The sequence below is a fragment of the Mytilus trossulus genome, chromosome 12, assembly GCF_036588685.1.
Source record: "Mytilus trossulus isolate FHL-02 chromosome 12, PNRI_Mtr1.1.1.hap1, whole genome shotgun sequence".
NCBI classification, from domain to species: Eukaryota; Metazoa; Mollusca; class Bivalvia; order Mytilida; family Mytilidae; genus Mytilus; species Mytilus trossulus.
Genome location: NC_086384.1, coordinates 2,223,833 through 2,241,000, shown reverse-complemented (window position 1 = coordinate 2,241,000; position 17,168 = coordinate 2,223,833). Strand labels below are relative to the sequence as shown.

General features: G+C 33.5%; 1 protein-coding gene across 1 annotated transcript; it reads right to left on the bottom strand.

The window, feature by feature from the left end:
* Window positions 1–5,810: 5,810 nt before the first annotated feature.
* Window positions 5,811–16,008, bottom strand: LOC134693082 (uncharacterized). Its single transcript, XM_063553787.1, has 8 exons — window positions 15,923–16,008; window positions 15,213–15,332; window positions 14,347–14,422; window positions 11,949–12,059; window positions 9,981–11,175; window positions 8,554–9,104; window positions 7,427–7,641; window positions 5,811–6,048 (listed from the first exon to the last, which is right to left on the bottom strand). The coding sequence occupies exons 1-8, from the start codon at window positions 15,988–15,990 to the stop codon at window positions 5,961–5,963; spliced, it is 2,424 nt and encodes an 807-aa protein (XP_063409857.1). The 5' UTR covers window positions 15,991–16,008; the 3' UTR covers window positions 5,811–5,960.
* Window positions 16,009–17,168: the final 1,160 nt, after the last annotated feature.

Below are 17,168 nucleotides of genomic sequence, written 5' to 3'. Positions count from 1 at the left end.
TTGAAAAATCTTTATTACAATCTTGTTCACATGTATGATATTTCATTTTCTATTCAGTATTAAAAATGACATTTTTAAAGCCTTAAGAAAACCTTAGAGTATTTAAATCCGTTATCATACATGTTCTTTTAAAATATCAATTGGAATAATTGGTGTAGGTTTTCTGAAAACTTCTTTTGACCTCCATCAATAATATCGGGAATTTCTATCATAGATAAATATCATAGATATAAACTCCCATTAGATAACACGTATAGTTTCAATGTATATGCTCTAGTTTTCATTTACTAGTTAAAAGTTTCAGTTGTAAGTATAATTATTATACTCATCATAGATACCTGGATTGAAATTTGTATTTGCGTCAGACACGCGTTTCGTCTACAAAAGACTCATCAGGTACGTACTTAGGACACCCACATAAAACCATTTTTATCAATTTACAATGATCTTTGTCATTGAGTTGTTATATCAAAAGAGGGACGAAAGATACCAAAGGGACAGTCAAACTCGTAAATCTAAAACAAACTGACATCGCCATGGCTGAAAATGAAAAAGACAAACAGAAAAACAATAGTACACATGACACAACATAGAAAACTAAAGAATAAACAACACGAACCCCACCAAAAACTAGGGGTGATCTCAGGTGCTCCGGAAGGGTAAGCAGATCCTGCTCCACATGCGGCACCTGTCGTGTTGCTTATGTGATTACAAATCCGGTAAATAGTCTAATTCGGTAGGTCAAATTCATGAAAGGGAAGGGGATTGTAGTTACGACGTAAGGAACATATCCGATATCATTTGTGAAACGGCTATTCCATAACGGTCAACCAACTCGTGATGGCGTCCGTAAAATTTACGAAGAGATGATTTCAACTTCACCATTTGGAACTCTTGGTTTAATAGCTTCCTTGTAAGCAGTAACCCTCTATCAAGAAAATCATGATAGGAAATGCAAGCACGGGAATATCGTATCAATTGGGAGATATATGCTGCATATATACTCAACGTGTGCTCAACGTATATACTGTGTACACACACATAACTTACATACATTGCTATTTAATCAGTAATATATAATTAGTTATGCACTGTCAGCACAGCATATACAAAGAATAATAGGTAGTTTCGTTTTTGATACTGACTATATCATGTGGAATATCTAGACGAGCCCGCGCGGCCGTTAGGGGCGAGTTGAGATATTCCACATGATATAGTCAGTATCGAAAACGAAACTACCTATTATTATAGATTATCGGTGATCATCTCAACGAGATTGATTTTCTCGCTTGAGCCGGGACGGCGAAAGCGAGAAAGGCAATCGAGTTGAGATGTACACTGATAATCTTTTTATCGCTATTTTACCTATGACGACGTTGTCAATTTCGTTAGCAACGCCACGTGCATACTTAGTTTCTAGGGATAATTTTCCATCTCAAGCGAGTAGCATGATATGAAAATTATCACAAAAAAAAAGATCAAAGGAAATATGCACAAAATAGCGATAATTCTCTTTATCGGTAATTATGACGTCACCCAATGTACTGCCTAATATTTTCAGTGATACAGCCAGTACGTTGATACTCGAAAATATTTGGCAGTATTATCAAAGGGAAAATGCAAAAATTACCGATAAAAAGATTTAATATGTATTTTGCAGGAATCTTTTCGGATTTGTAGAGTGCAGATCTAGACAACGATTCAAAAATAAAATCAAATACGTTCTACTGTTGTTTTACAGCACAGGGCCGATACCGCCACTGACTGACCATCAGACCCAGACGATATTATTAGCTAAACAGTCATTAATTTGGTACTGGCTTTATAACAGGTAATTAATATAACCAGTTGATTAATTGAGATTATAATGAAACTAAAGTTTGAACACCCTCATAAAATTTATTTTTTGATGGATTTGGCTTTTTTATTAACCATTTTGTCATAGACCTATTTAACTGTTTCTGATCATATACATCCTTTGCTTTAACGTATTCGTCTTTACATCAGAAAAAGCTTCTCGATCAGAGCCTACTTTTTAAAAGTGTTAGTTTCATGTTTTTACAGTTCTTGGTCTAAGAAATAAAAAAAAAAAACACCTCATGAATGATATTTTAATTTTGTAAATACTGTTATTAGTAACTCATCACAGATACCAGAATTGAAATTTTATATTTACATCATACGCGTTTTTCGTAGACAAAAGACACACCAGTGAGGCTCGAATCAAAACATGTTTAAATGCCAAATAAAGTACGAAGTTGCAGAGCATTGAAGAAAAAAAATCCTTAAAGTTTTGCCAAATACAATTATTTTGATGAATGAAATTATGCATATAACAGAGACGCGATTATGTTAAAAAGAAAATTTTTACAAGGATTAATTGTTTATTTATTTGCTGCAGATTCACCAGTGAATGATAATCATGTTTTCTTGTGTAAATATATCTCTTCATGGTAAAGCTAGTTACAGAATCAAAAACATATATTCCACTGCAAGTTATTTTACTGCGCCGAGATTAAAAAAGCGGAAGATCAACTTGACAAATATTCGAGGAAACATTTATGTTTTCTCAAGAGGTTATTTTAAATCATTTTCGAAGTACAAGTTTCCATCTGAACGTCCGATAATATTTACGAGATTAACCGAAACTGTAAGCAAGTACAGATATACAGCCAGTGACAGATTGAAAATATATATACCAACTGCAAGTTATTTAAATATTTCCAAGATAGACGTTCGTGCGTTACAGAACATTCCGGAACATTTAAAAAGTTTGCATACTTATTTCATAAAAAGTCCTGTTGAATCCGATAAAAATGAATGCAATCGTAAGTTTCATGAAAATGAGGAAAGGAAGAAATCATCAAAATCTTCCGATGATTTGTCTGCTACGCCATCGACAGAGAATATTACATGTAAGAAATCTCCTAAGTCATTTGAAGATTCGTCTTATGCGCCATATACAGAATACTTTGCAGGGAAGACATCTCCCGAATCATTTGGAGATTCGTCTTCTGCACCATATGCAGAGGCCTTTACAGTAAAGACATCTTCCAAATCATTTGATGATTTATCTACTCTGCCGTATACAGATGACTTTACAGTAAAGACATCATCCAACTTATTTGAAGATTCGTCTCCTACGCCGGATACAGAGGCCTTTGCAGGAAAGACATCTTCCGAATCATTTGAAGATCTGTCTTCTACGGCGTATACAGAGGCCGTTGCCGGAAAGACATCCTCCGAATCATTTGATGATTTATCTTCTTTGCCATATACAGAGGATTTTGCAGGAAAGACATCTTCTAAATCATTTGTCATGCTTGATGATTCGTCTTTTATGCCATTAACAGAGGCCGTTGCCGGAAAGACATCCTCCGAATCATTTGATGATTTATCTTCTTTGCCATATACAGAGGATTTTGCAGGAAAGACATCTTCTAAATCATTTGTCATGCTTGATGATTCGTCTTTTATGCCATTAACAGAGGCCGTTGCCGGAAAGACATCCTCCGAATCATTTGATTATTTATCTTCTTTGCCATATACAGAGGATTTTGCAGGAAAGACATCTTCTAAATCATTTGTCATGCTTGATGATTCGTCTTTTATGCCATTAACAGAGGCCGTTGCCGGAAAGACATCCTCCGAATCATTTGATGATTTATCTTCTTTGCCATATACAGAGGATTTTGCAGGAAAGACATCTTCTAAATCATTTGTCATGCTTGATGATTCGTCTGTTATGCCATTAACAGAGGCCGTTGCCGGAAAGACATCCTCCGAATCATTTGATGATTTATCTTCTTTGCCATATACAGAGGATTTTGCAGGAAAGACATCTTCTAAATCATTTGTCATGCTTGATGATTCGTCTTTTATGCCATTAACAGAGGCCGTTGCCGGAAAGACATCTTCCAAATCGTTTGAAGATCTGTCTTCTACGGCGTATGCAGAGGCCGTTGCCGGAAAGACATCCTCCGAATCATTTGATGATTCATCTTCTTTGCCATATACAGAGACCGTTGCCGGAAAGACATCTTCCAAATCGTTTGATGATAGTTCTGCCATGAACTTTGCAGAAGCCTTAGCAGGTCGTATTGCATTTTCCGCCATACTGGAGGGCTCTTCTTCGTTGATTGCAACACTAAGTGAAGAGGGTAAAAAGAAATCTGACATCCGAATGATATTGCTAAAAATTCGTCAACAAACTGAAAAGGGACTATCGATTGGTATGAAAGATGGTATGATTTACGGAATATCAGCAGAAACAATGCGTACTTTATTCAATAAAATGTTGGAAGATGAATCTTATGCAAATCTGATCGCAAAAACTACTGGTTCACTTACACTGGTTATTGTGAAATATCTGGCCATTTGTGATGAATTTGAAAACGGAAATGTATCAAAAATAGAAATGAACAGACGCATCATAAAGTTACTGACACTCTCTGGAATAAAACTGTCTATCATATCGACTGTTAACCCCAGCATAGTTCCTATGATAGCAATATGTTTGATAATGAAGGTCGGTGATCGTTTGTACGGCGATGAGGTTATGGATAGTGTATTTAAACAGTATACTATGTTTATGAACAATTGGGATAGGAAAACAGTGGATGAGTTTGTAGCAGACCTCCGTAAAAAAGATGTGAAATATTTAAATTGAAACATTGGTTTATCTTTTGTTTAGACCTTTCGATCATTGTTCTTCACAATAAAAGTTGCATATTTGTTCTTGCAGTTTAGTAATAATACAAATAAATCCGATTCGTTACCAGACCTGACTACGATACAACCCTATAACTCAACCTTCTAATCATAGCACTCAGTCTTACGGTAAAAATAAAATTAGCACATACACTCGTAGGGAAATTCAAAATGTATGCCCCTTAACAAACTCATTAAATTACACACATTACACAGAAAAATGGAAAACAACTGGCATATTCCAAACTTGATACAGACATTATCTTTTATCGAAAGTGGAGGATAATACCTGGTTTGATAACTAGCTAATTTAAGCTCTTACATGATGTATGACAGTCGCAAAGAGCTTCATTACAAATTATACTGACTAGTCTATATATTAGAGAAAATGTAGTTTTCACAGGTACCAGGATTATAATTTAATTCGCCACGCGCGCGTTTCGTCTACACAAGACTCACCAGTGACGTTCATATCAAAACAGTTTAAAAGCCAAACGAGTACATCCCTTGTCAAGTGCATAACATCTCAACCATTTTTGAAAATTAACAAACAATGAAGAACGAGACTCATAAGTCGACATTTTAGCATGTGCTTTCTTGTGGTTATATCCTTTGACTCAGTTTTTACATATACATCATTTGTGTTACTGTGCGATGACCATTGTTTAGTATTCTTGTCTTTCATATTTGCCTATGTGCTTTGTCTAGAGTGTCTATATACTATTTTTTGATGTTGTTGTTGACATAGATGTTTGTTTTTATAGTTATTAAGAGTATAACACTATGTTGGCTGTTGCACTAAAATTGTCTAAACCCCGAACCTGTCCTCTTTTTTCTCGAATATGACATTACCGAATCATGTTAATCAATGACACATGTGAAAAAAGTGTTAAAGAAATTATTAAACGTTTATTGAAAATTTCAAGAGCTTAGGTAAGTGTTGCTGCTAACATTGACTCTTTTCACCGATAACGATAGATATATTTGTATATTAAATATAAAAAAAATCTTAATACAAAAGCTGATTATTTGGATTGGATATAATATATATATTATATTCTCAACAATAACTTCTAAATGTCGTATGCATATAATCAGTAAAGAAATAAAACACAATTTATTTAAGAAATGCTATTAAACATGTTAAAGTTTTTACACTTTGAAGAAATAAAACTTGATTCATAATTACATTTTATCTATTGAGATTTTATATTCAAATCTATTTCACTGTATATGAATACCGTCACTCATTAGGGCTGTATATCCTTCTCTGTCACACCTTTAAAGCCTAAATCATCAAGTACTCTATCAAAGTACATATCATCAGGGAAACCAAACCTAAAAATCAAATAAAGGGACAACTTATTAGATAATAGAGATGTTTCAATTATCAGGGTTATGTGCGTGTAAACAGTTAATATATGAGTAGTATTATAGTAAACATATATATATATATATAAAACTCGTCTACAGGGATGCAAACAAAAAAGCAACAGTTAAACAACAAACGTTGCATAAACTTCAATTTAAACGTTTTTGAATGAAGTTTACATTTTTATTTATGAATATTCATAAACACCAAAGAACGTCAATATCGAAACGACAGCATATCCTTTCAACACTTAAAAGATAAAATAATATTCTAAATACGAATGAAAAGATCTGGTATGAGTGTCGAGAAGACAACTCTCCATTCAAGTCATAATGTATTATAAATAATTATAGGTAAAAAACAGCCTTCTAAACGGAGTCTTTAGCTCAGATCGAACACAAAACTGATCGAATACATACATATTGAGAAACACGAATACTGAAGTAGCTGTACCAGTGAAGAATTCTGTTAACAGCATGTGATATATTGTTGTTGAATAATATTTTTTTTAGAGAAACACGAATAATATATCAAACCTTGGTGAACTCAGATTCCCCTTATAAGTAAAGTGTGCATGCTTGTTGTCATTTTATATCATGGTGAACTCAGATTCCCCTTATAAGTAAAGTGTGAATGCTTGTTGTCATTTTATATCATGGTGAACTCAGATTCCCCTTATAATTAAAGTGTGCATGCTTGTTGTCATTTTATATCATATTCCAAATGTATCAGATTTTATAAGACGGAAGAATATATTAGTAAATAGTGTCATTGGTATTTGGAATTGAATCGTTTTATTGTTCTGTGGTCCAGGTTGAACATCAAAACGAAAGTAATTGTTTTATTTAATGTTCCGAGAGAAAACAGTGTATTTAATGACAAATATTTACCAAACCAAATGTACACCAAACTTTCAATATCACTTCACCTGTAGAACCGTGTGACGTTTGACGCGGTGAATATTACTTTTCTCCTGGTAAATATGCGTTTTTAATCAAAATCTAATTCATATTGTGAAACATACTAGAATAATACCAGTGTTCTGTGTCGTAATTTTTAGTCTCGTTTAAACTAGTTGGTATAGTAAATAAAGGCAACAGTAGTATACTGCTGTTCAAACTAGGGTGAACCAGTACGTATATATATGTAGACCTATTTGTATTTCTATGAGTTTGAGTTAAAGGGTCTCTATAACCACAATAACTACAACGACAAGTATAACATTACACTTTAAGATTCAGCCTTGTTTACCACTTACATTAATACAAAAGAAAACTCTATACTAGTACTGTTTTGAAAATTTTAAAAAAAAGTAGACTAAAAAGAGGTGAAGGTTTAACTTACATAGCGTTTGGCTCTGGATTAGTCTTATGACTAATATCATTCCAAATTACAACTCCAGTTTTACCCGTTGTTCTCGATGTTCCAATAGTAAATATCAATCGTCTATCAAATGCTATTTGCAGTAGCTTTGCAATCAACTGGCCTTTCGTGTTATTTGGAAGATATGCCCGTCTTGTTATTCCTTCAAAGGGTCTCCCCGGATTCGGATGCTCTTCCTGCAAAAGCAAAAAATAATCGTGAAAAAAAAAATTAGTAGACATCTTTAACTTTAACATTATGATTATTTTCTGCTGTGCATGCATTCTTCAAAATTCAGTTAAATATAACGATATTTAATAGGTGACTCTTGGTAAATATAGATTCGACGGCTGTAGGTTAAATACAACATAAACGTCATTCATGAGTCGAGACACAGATTGACTCCTCAAATCGGTAAACCAAATAATTTGTAATGATGATATTAAACCTATATCAAACTTGAGTGGTGTAAATGTCAGTCTTGCTTTGTCATAAGCTAAACTAGTACAGCTGTTTATGTGCTTGGTAATGGATCATTAGCTGCATGTCCACAGAAATGACTTTACATCAAAAATTGTTAAGAGCATACTCTACAGCATTCATTAGTATTTTTGAATTTAAACAATACCCTCAAGAACTAACCAGTGGTTTGTGTTTCCGGAAAATTGTAAGCAACACAAATAAAAAGCACGTAAAATGCTGAAAATTAAATCAAAGCAGCAATATTTGTTGGCTTATTTGTGACGGATATGAACCTTGATTGACTGCTTATAAACTTATGCTTCGTTCGAGGATATATTGTATGCTGCAGAAAACCAATGTTTATTATTTCCATGTAAGTATTGTTAATGCCAAGGTATGATGCGGAGATGCTAGCATACTAATAGTCCAACCGGATATGCCAAAAACTGTTCAAAAGGCTGACATGAGTTTGTTTTCATTCTTTGGCGTGCTAGAAATTGTCACGTTTGTAATGAGACTATGATGTCAGCTCTCTGATTTGGTGGTATCTTTGTAATACAGCGTTTATACTCCTTGACATGTAAGTTACTGAACGACAATTCCTTACTAACTACGCTATAACATTGCTAAACATTTCAGCTACTTACCCCTTGTATACCTGATGGTATTATATACACTATTTCAATAGTGTCTGTTCCAGGAAAACCACACAGGGAGGAACTTTTGATATTAACTTCCATTCTTCCTGGAGGCTGTATCCCTGTTTGACTCCCCTGTATACCACCACATTGTGGACATGTTGATTCATTCTTAAAATGGCGATCAATACAAACGGAACAGAACCAATGGCCGCATTGAAGTTGGAAAGGTTGCACTATCTTTTTCAAGCAAATACAACAGAGCTCTGCGTTTCCATTATCCATTCGAGATCTGACAGGAAATTGCGCTGCACGTACATTTGTGCTCTTGGAATATGGTTTGAGATTTTGTCTTCCCGGTTCCAGTTTACTAACACAAGCCTGTCCTGATTGGTTGAACGCTTGTGCAAATTCTTGTCTGATCAAACTAATAAGAGCATAGTTTTTATCTATAAAATGTATTTCAAGTAAACTTGACGTATTCTTTCTGATTCTGCTATACTCTTCTATTGCTTTGCAGTATTCTTTAGCACAAATCTCTTTAGGAATTGGGGAAATGCCTGTAACAATACAAATATCATTATGGAAGCATTCGTTCTTTGCCTAAAAAATGTGTTATCTGTAATTTAGATTAAATTTTACCCATACTAAGTATTGGGAATCCTTGGTTTATTTCATCATGAGGTTTTGTCCGGTGAACTTTCACTAAAGCAAAACTCAAAGCCTAAATTTTCCTTATGTTATTGGAAAGTATACATATTATACAAACAATAATTAGAGGGAATTAAAGAAAATCTTTCACCCGACTAAACTACTTCCTTGTTAATAAAACAATTAAAACAATTGCATGATATATGAATAGAACAACCTGTAACTATATTGTAATGGATGTTTACAATGTGCTACGTTGTCACATCTAATTTACATCTAAATTCCAGAGCACCTGAGATCACCCCTAGTTTTTGGTAGGGTTCGCGTTGCTTATTCTTAAGTTTTCGATGTTGTGTCATGTGTACTATTATTTGTTTGTATGTCTTTTTCATTTGTAGCCATGGCATTTTCGGTTTATTTTCGATTTTTGAGTTAGACTGTCCTTCTGGTTTCTTTCGTCCCTCTTTTACATACCTGCTTATCTCTTGCAATGCGAAATAACTCTTAACTGAACAGTTCACATGCTATTAATTTTCTTCTTAAAACAAAAACGATAATAACAAACATTGTCTTTCTACATATATATGACCATGGCTTATTTCAAGTGTTGATCTTGGTTGTTTCGTATATATCACTACAACAGTTTTCAGAATTGAAAAAGCATTACATTTTCAATCGTATGAAATTTCACCCTGAACATAAATTAAGGATGCGGTTTTTTAAAAGCTTAAATCAAGGACATAATTCTTTATACCATAAATTCTATTTTGCCGTAGAATACATACCTGTGCTGACAAACGGTAAGGCGATTGATGTCAACTGCAATTTGTCCGCTTCTACAAGGCAACATACAATAGTTTGTTGAAAATCGAAAGCACATTTGTGCTTTTCATTTTCTCTATAATCTTGCCATCTAGGTTCAGTTGTATGTATAACGTATTTGTAATAATGGTTATTAGTTGATGATGACACACAGGTGCGGACAGTAAATTTATCATTACGTCTTATATAGTTTTCATGGTCTTCATAATACTGTCTCCCTGCAGCTTCATACATTGGTGCAGAATTTCCATAACGAAAAGAAATGTTTTCAGATTTAGACTTAACTATGCAATCTACATCTAGTTTCAAAATACTTCCAAAGTAAACTTTTACAGTTATGCCTTCTACAGTTGTAAAAATCCAATTTGCAGAGATTCCATCATCGTAGCGGACATCATTCATGGAGAGACTTCGAGATGCAAAGTGTGTAGAAGAAAGTTGGTCTATTTCTCTTGAATTAGACACGTCAATGGTTTCGGAATTTGTCATATCATTATATTTCCTTCCTTTTCGAAATTGTTGGTTAATGTTCAAAATCATTTCTAAACGTTGTTTGGCTCGTTGCAGAATTGACAATTCGTCTCCAAATAAAATAATGAAGTTCTTTTCTATCTGACAATAAATAGTAGGAAATTCTTCCGCAATAACACCTTTAGTTACATCTTTTTGCAAGGTTTCGACATACTGTACAGTCACGTGTTCTAACCACAACAGTTGTTGCTGATGAGCTATGATAATTTCTTCATACTTTTGTCTTTCAGCTGTCGATTTCAGTCTCAGTTTTAAGTTTGTACCATCATACGAAGCATGTTGCAGTATGTCATCTTTACAGAAGAACTTGAATTTGTCATAGTCATCTGAACTCATTTCAAAAGTGACCATTGTTGGATTACTATCATCAGACGAAGCCGGATCTGATTCAATTTTAGTCTGGCCCAGTGACCAGGACAGTGTATCCCCAGCAAATGTTATCATGTCATTGAGGAATTGCTGGACACCATTCACCATTTCTTGAGAGGAACATATTAAAATCAACCTATCACTTTTCCTCTTTAATTTGACATCAGGATATTTTTGGAGTACAGAGTTGGAAATGACCTTTTCACCCACATACTGTAATATATCTTTATTTACTTCACTACTCATCAAATGTGTCGTCTGAAAATAGTTATTAGGTAATAACCACCAATTTGTGACACGCTATCATATTGTAAAGCAGTACACATATATTCTTAAACTTCAACCTAAAGGTACATCTAGTTTGTTTTCTTATATCAGCGTCATTTGAACGTCGACTGTTTTTAGTTTTGAACATTACTCGCATTTATACTGGTACCATTTGCTACGTATATTTCGTGTGTTTTTTTGTCCTATATGTTCTCTCATTTATTTGTATTTTAGTCCTGTCACGTAATGTTGTCATTTAATGTTATATTTACAATTGCCATACAAGGAGGTTTGGTATGCCACACAACCAGGTGCAACCCACCATTTTTTTCTTAAAACATGTAAAATGTCCTGTACCAAGTCAGTAAAATTACCATCATTATATAATAGTTCGTTTCCGTGTGTGTTACATTTTAATGTTGTGTTTCTGTTGTGTCGATGTTTTTCTGATGTTTTTTTGATGTGTTTCCTTCAGATTTAGTTTGGAACCCGAATTTGTTTTTTTCTCTAAATCGATTTATGTATTTCGAACAGCGGTATACTACTGTTGCCTTTATTTATGAAGGCCTTTACTCTTATTTTTGAATTTGAAAGCTTGGAGGTTTTCTTGAGCGGTGATATTAATAAAATCGAATCTATATCTTATCCCAGAATGCAGAGTGTGTCTTTGTATACGATTATGATATATTGAAATTAGCATGTATTGAGTTTATTTCCACGCAGAAATGAGATATACTTAAAGTTATTTATAGTAACTAACTTACTTCAAGGAGATCATCTTCGTCTGTTGGATATTCACTTTCTCTTTTTTGTCCTTCGAATATTGAGTGAAAATCATTGAGATACTTGTCGATTTCCACATCTTTCTCACTCAACTGTACAAAGATGAAAATTATGACAGAAATAAAGATTTGATTTTCATATGATCAAGACATAATTGGTCAATAAGTTTAACTGAGAGCTGGACCAGGCATACTAGTAACTGCAAGTAGTTCATTGTTACTTTATGTATCAAAGGTTGTTTTGACTAGTTTTTTTGGGGGGAGCGATATCACACTAAACATAAATAATTCCGAGGCGTTTATACCATTCGGGTTGTTTTTTTAAATTCTGGTCTGGTTGTTGTGTTTTTGACACATTCCTCATTTCCATTCTTTTTTTTACGTACTTGTAAATCATTTGACTAGCAAGGTAACGTTTCTCTAGAAGAATTTTTGCTTTATTTTGATAGTATTTTCAAAGTTCATAATGTCTAATTGAATGTTCAGGGTTAATAGTTAAACGTATGTACATCCTTGCAACAATATTTATGTGATTGAAGTTATAGGTATTAGTACCATCGAAGGAAGGGTATATGTGCTTATAATTATAAGAAAAATAAAAAAATATTTAAGTAAAAGATATATGATCGACGGGAAAGGTTAATCATATCCTTTAAATATAGAAACGACACCTACTGTAAATTGATCTATGTATCTCTGATATAACGTCAAATGTTGTGAGCCGCCTTGAAGTATCGTGGCAGCTTGATTCCCTACGATGAGGGTTGTGGTTGGGGAATCACCGGTTGGATCAAGTCAAAGACTTCAAACAGGGTATGAATGTGCAACCGGCAAGCCACTCAACATAGCTCGTTTGTGAAGTAGCACTTCAATATACAGCTCAGCATGTTAGTCTTGCACCACAAAACTAGGTTCATATGTATATTACTATTGGGCTTCGTTTGTCAATGAATGCGTTTTGTGTAGTAGGCGACCTATTTTTATATGTTTTTTTTAAAAGAACAACGTACATTTATGTTTTACTTGCTCCTTAGTAGAAACCATAAATATTACTTTGGCAGCCGTAATAAATTATTTCACATTCTAATATGACGTGCTTCTTTCGCTTTGAAAACAACATCGTGATAAAATTCTCCATATATATATACTTAGCGCAGACTCAGATATATACATAATAATGGCTGTTACAATATACTTCCACATGTATTGGAACCTATTTGCAAACCATTTGCCGATTTAATTGTTTTAAAAATTGCAGTTAAAAAAAGACAAAATAACTTTTATTCTTATTCAGATGCATAATAAAAAGAAATTATACACAAGAGCTCGGAAAAGTCAACAAAATAAAAATAAAAACAAATTCCGCGAAAATCTTTTACTGTTTTTGACGCATTTAAGCCATTTTAAAACATGACGTCATACAACTGAAAACACTACAGTTCAACGTTTTCTAATACGTGTACCATCGAAATTTGTATAATAGTGTATCAAAATTGATTTGTTAGGTAGGGTTTGTATTATTTTCTATTCTATTGCATTATTTACTGATTTCAGCAAGTCAATATGGCGGCTCCTTAGTTACGAAATATCAATTTTAGATTTGACGGTAGCTTACAAGAAAAACATGTAAATTATAAATGGCAAATGTTGGGTTTGAGAATTTAAAGAATTAAACAAATTCTTTTCTAGCTGTTATTCACGAAACAATCCACGCAAGCTATATATTTTATGAATGTTTGAGCTTTATCGAACCGGAAGTAAAAAAGAACAGCCACACACACAGCATTCCTACCATCGTTTAATTTTTTTAATGACCATATTTGTCCTATTAGAATCGAAATAATTCATGGAAGCCATAGATTGTTTGAAATTTACACATGGCCTGTGCAACGCTTAGGATAAAATTCGAATATCACGACCCAGGCCATGTGTAAATTTCAATCAATCTATGGCTTCCATGAATTATTTCTTAATTTAAACACGGCTGTTCATACAAATTGGCACAAGTTGGGACGAAGTGAAGTATATGTTTATCATTATACTGTGGACTGGTACTTGCAAAACACAGGCATAAAGGCATTGGATATGCTATAGTCACATTCTGATTGTCCCTAACTAACAAGAAATTTTACAATCCTCATAATCACAACAAAGAAACAAACATAAAACATGCACTTTCATATAAAGAATATATTAGTTATACAACCAACAGTCAATCATTCTTAGAATAAAGATTTGTTTCTTGATATTGCTATAATTAATTTTGTTTTTGGTGTTATTAGTTATCTAACGTCTATATTCGGTATTGGATTTTTTTTCTAAATTTAGCCTCCATCTTTTATACGCAACCTGCATATATATGAACCGTTAATTTTAATACCTTTTTCTTCCCTATTTCTAATTCCTCTGTCATTATGCTTATCACTTTTTGAAGTTGTCTGTTTTCTTCCTTCTCTCTACATGACAAAAAATATTGTACATGTATATTCAAAAGTTATAACTGTATCTTTCTGCTCATAAAATTACAAATTTCCAAATTAAATACTGAGTGCCTCATCAAGACTTGAAACATAGAAAACACTTTCTCAGAATCACAAAATAACAACAACCGAATGCAGTTATCGTCTGATCCTTAAATTTACCGATTGTGCCATTTGACAGTTAATTTAGATTTAAACATATTTATTGATAGTGGATTGGGAAACAAGTTATGCAACTTATATTAATCCCTTTCCACTTTGCGGTTCCGAGTGCTGACTGGTAGCGGCATTCGCCTACTCTTTTTCGAAATCTTGAAGGGTGTCTATAAATTGCAAGAGATATGAAATGTCGAGAATATCTGTCATCATCCTGAAATCCTGCTATTACTCCAACAAGCAATGTGTGCAGTACTTACAGTTCATTGAAGTGTTAAGTGGCTGTTTAAATATATGTTCATAACATTTTCGTCGGAGTTCAGTATTTTTTGTGATTTTACTTTTTATGTTTGTGATAATGGGTGTGAAGTTTTTTGTTGTTTGTTTGGGGGGTGTGGGGTGTGGGGTGAGACCGAGGAAGGATGTAAAAAGCTAAAATCACAGAAATACAGAACTTAAAGGAAAATCAATTCGGAAAGTCCATAATCACAAAATCAAATAACAAAACGTATATATTGATAACTGAAAATGTTGATAACTGAAAATATAACTGAAAATGTTGATTACTGAAAATATAACTGAAAATATTGATAACTGAAAATGTACGTACCTTCTGTAAAAGTCTGTTACTGTTTTAACTTGGTTATTAGCTTCTACTGCTTCGGTTTTTGCTTTTCGTAATTCAAAATCATATTCACTCCTTTGTTCGCATAATTCTTTCGATAACTCCCTTAAAAGTAATACATACATATGTGTACTATATTTTGAAAATATGTAAGTTTTCAGAAACACGGAGAATAGCGATTATCTGTTTGGACCCACTAACTCAAATTTTACTCAGAAATAAATTTATTACTCTCTTTCTATATTGAATAGGTATGAAACATCCCTTTCTTGGAATGTTATCTTAACTTGTCCACTTAATTGAATGATTGTAGCATTATTTAGAGTGTTGTTTTTGATTTTGATATTTGTACATACTTTTCAAACCTTTAAATTCAATTTGACTAATTTAGAAATAAAAAGATGCCTACGATATAACCAACGGAAAAGATGAAAATAGCAGATCACTGAATGAATTCCACCAAAGAACATCAATTTTCAAACAAGCACCGAACTAAAAATTAAACGTAAAATTTAGGGAAAGTCCTGATATCCGACAACCTTGCTTCGGAAGTTGCAATTCCATATGGAAAGATGTGAATGATTTGGCTTGACATAATGTGTACCTAATCTCGTTCTTTTTTTTAACGTTTCATTGTACTAGTTAATATTATAGAAAATGGTAACGAAATACTAATAATCTGTCTTCAAACTCACCTTTGTAACTCTTGACATTTGTCTGGTACGTTCTGAAGTTTTGTTTTTGTTTCGTTTAACTCTAACATTAATTTCTTGATTATTGCATCATATTCCTCTTGTTGTTCAATAACCTTCTTTGATAATAGACAGTTGTCTTTGGTTTCCCTGATTAAATAATAATCTTGATCAAACAAATGCAGAAAGGTTAAAATTTAAAGTTTGCCGAATAGTTATCAAAAGTACCAGGATTATAATTTAGTACGCCAGACGCGCGATTCGTCTACATAAAAATCATCAGTGACTACCGATCGAAATATTAAAAAGCCAAACAAATACAAAGTTGAAGAGCATTGAAGATCTAAAATTCCCAAAAACTATACACATGCTTGCAGTTTCTGCTTTCATTTTTAACAAAACGCACAAGACTGGGTCGATGCCTCTGCTGGTGGACTATTAGTCCCCGAGGGTATCACCAGCCCAGTAGCCAGTACTTCGGTACTGGCATGAAAATACGGATTTTTTGTGTTATTAAAATTTGCTGTTAGAAAATATTAGAAATTATTATAAATTAAGGAATGTATCTCCCTCATGCAAAGCTCTGATTCCTTTCACGAATTTGACTATACTTTTTGGACCTTTCGGATTATAGCTCTTCATCTTTTATATAAGCTTTGGATTTCAAATATTTTGGCCACGACCATCACTGAAGAGACATGTTTTGTCGAAATGCGCATCTGGTGCAACAAAATTGGTACCGTTGATTTTATTACTACCACTGGGTCGATGCCTCCGCTGGTGGACTATTAGTCCCCGAGGGTATCACCAGCCCAGTAGCCAGTACTTCGGTACTGGCATGAAAATACGGATTTTTTGTGTTATGAAAATTTGCTGTTAGAAAATATTAGAAATTATTATAAATTAAGGAATGTATCTCCCTCATGCAAAGCTCTGATTCCTTTCACGAATTTGACTATAATTTTTGGACCTTTCGGATTATAGCTCTTCATCTTTTATATAAGCTTTGGATTTCAAATATTTTGGCCACGAGCATCACTGAAGAGACATGTTTTGTCGAAATGCGCATCTGGTGCAACAAAATTGGTACCGTTGATTTTATTACTACCACTGGTTCGATGCCTCTGCTGGTGGACTATTAGTCCCCGAGGGTATCACCAGCCCAGTAGCCAGTACTTCGGTACTGGCATGAAAATACGGATTTTTTGTGTTATTAAAATTTGCTGTTAGAAAATATTAGAAATTATTA

Coding starts and splice junctions, on each gene's coding strand:
- LOC134693082 (XM_063553787.1), bottom strand. CDS start 15,990: ATGTTAGAGTTAAACGAAACAAAAACAAAACTTCAGAACGTACCAGAC. Junction 14,423..15,212: donor GTAACAGACTTTTACAGAAG/GTACGTACATTT, acceptor TTTGTCATGTAG/AGAGAAGGAAGAAAACAGAC. Junction 11,176..11,948: donor ACGAAGATGATCTCCTTGAA/GTAAGTTAGTTA, acceptor AACTATTTTCAG/ACGACACATTTGATGAGTAG.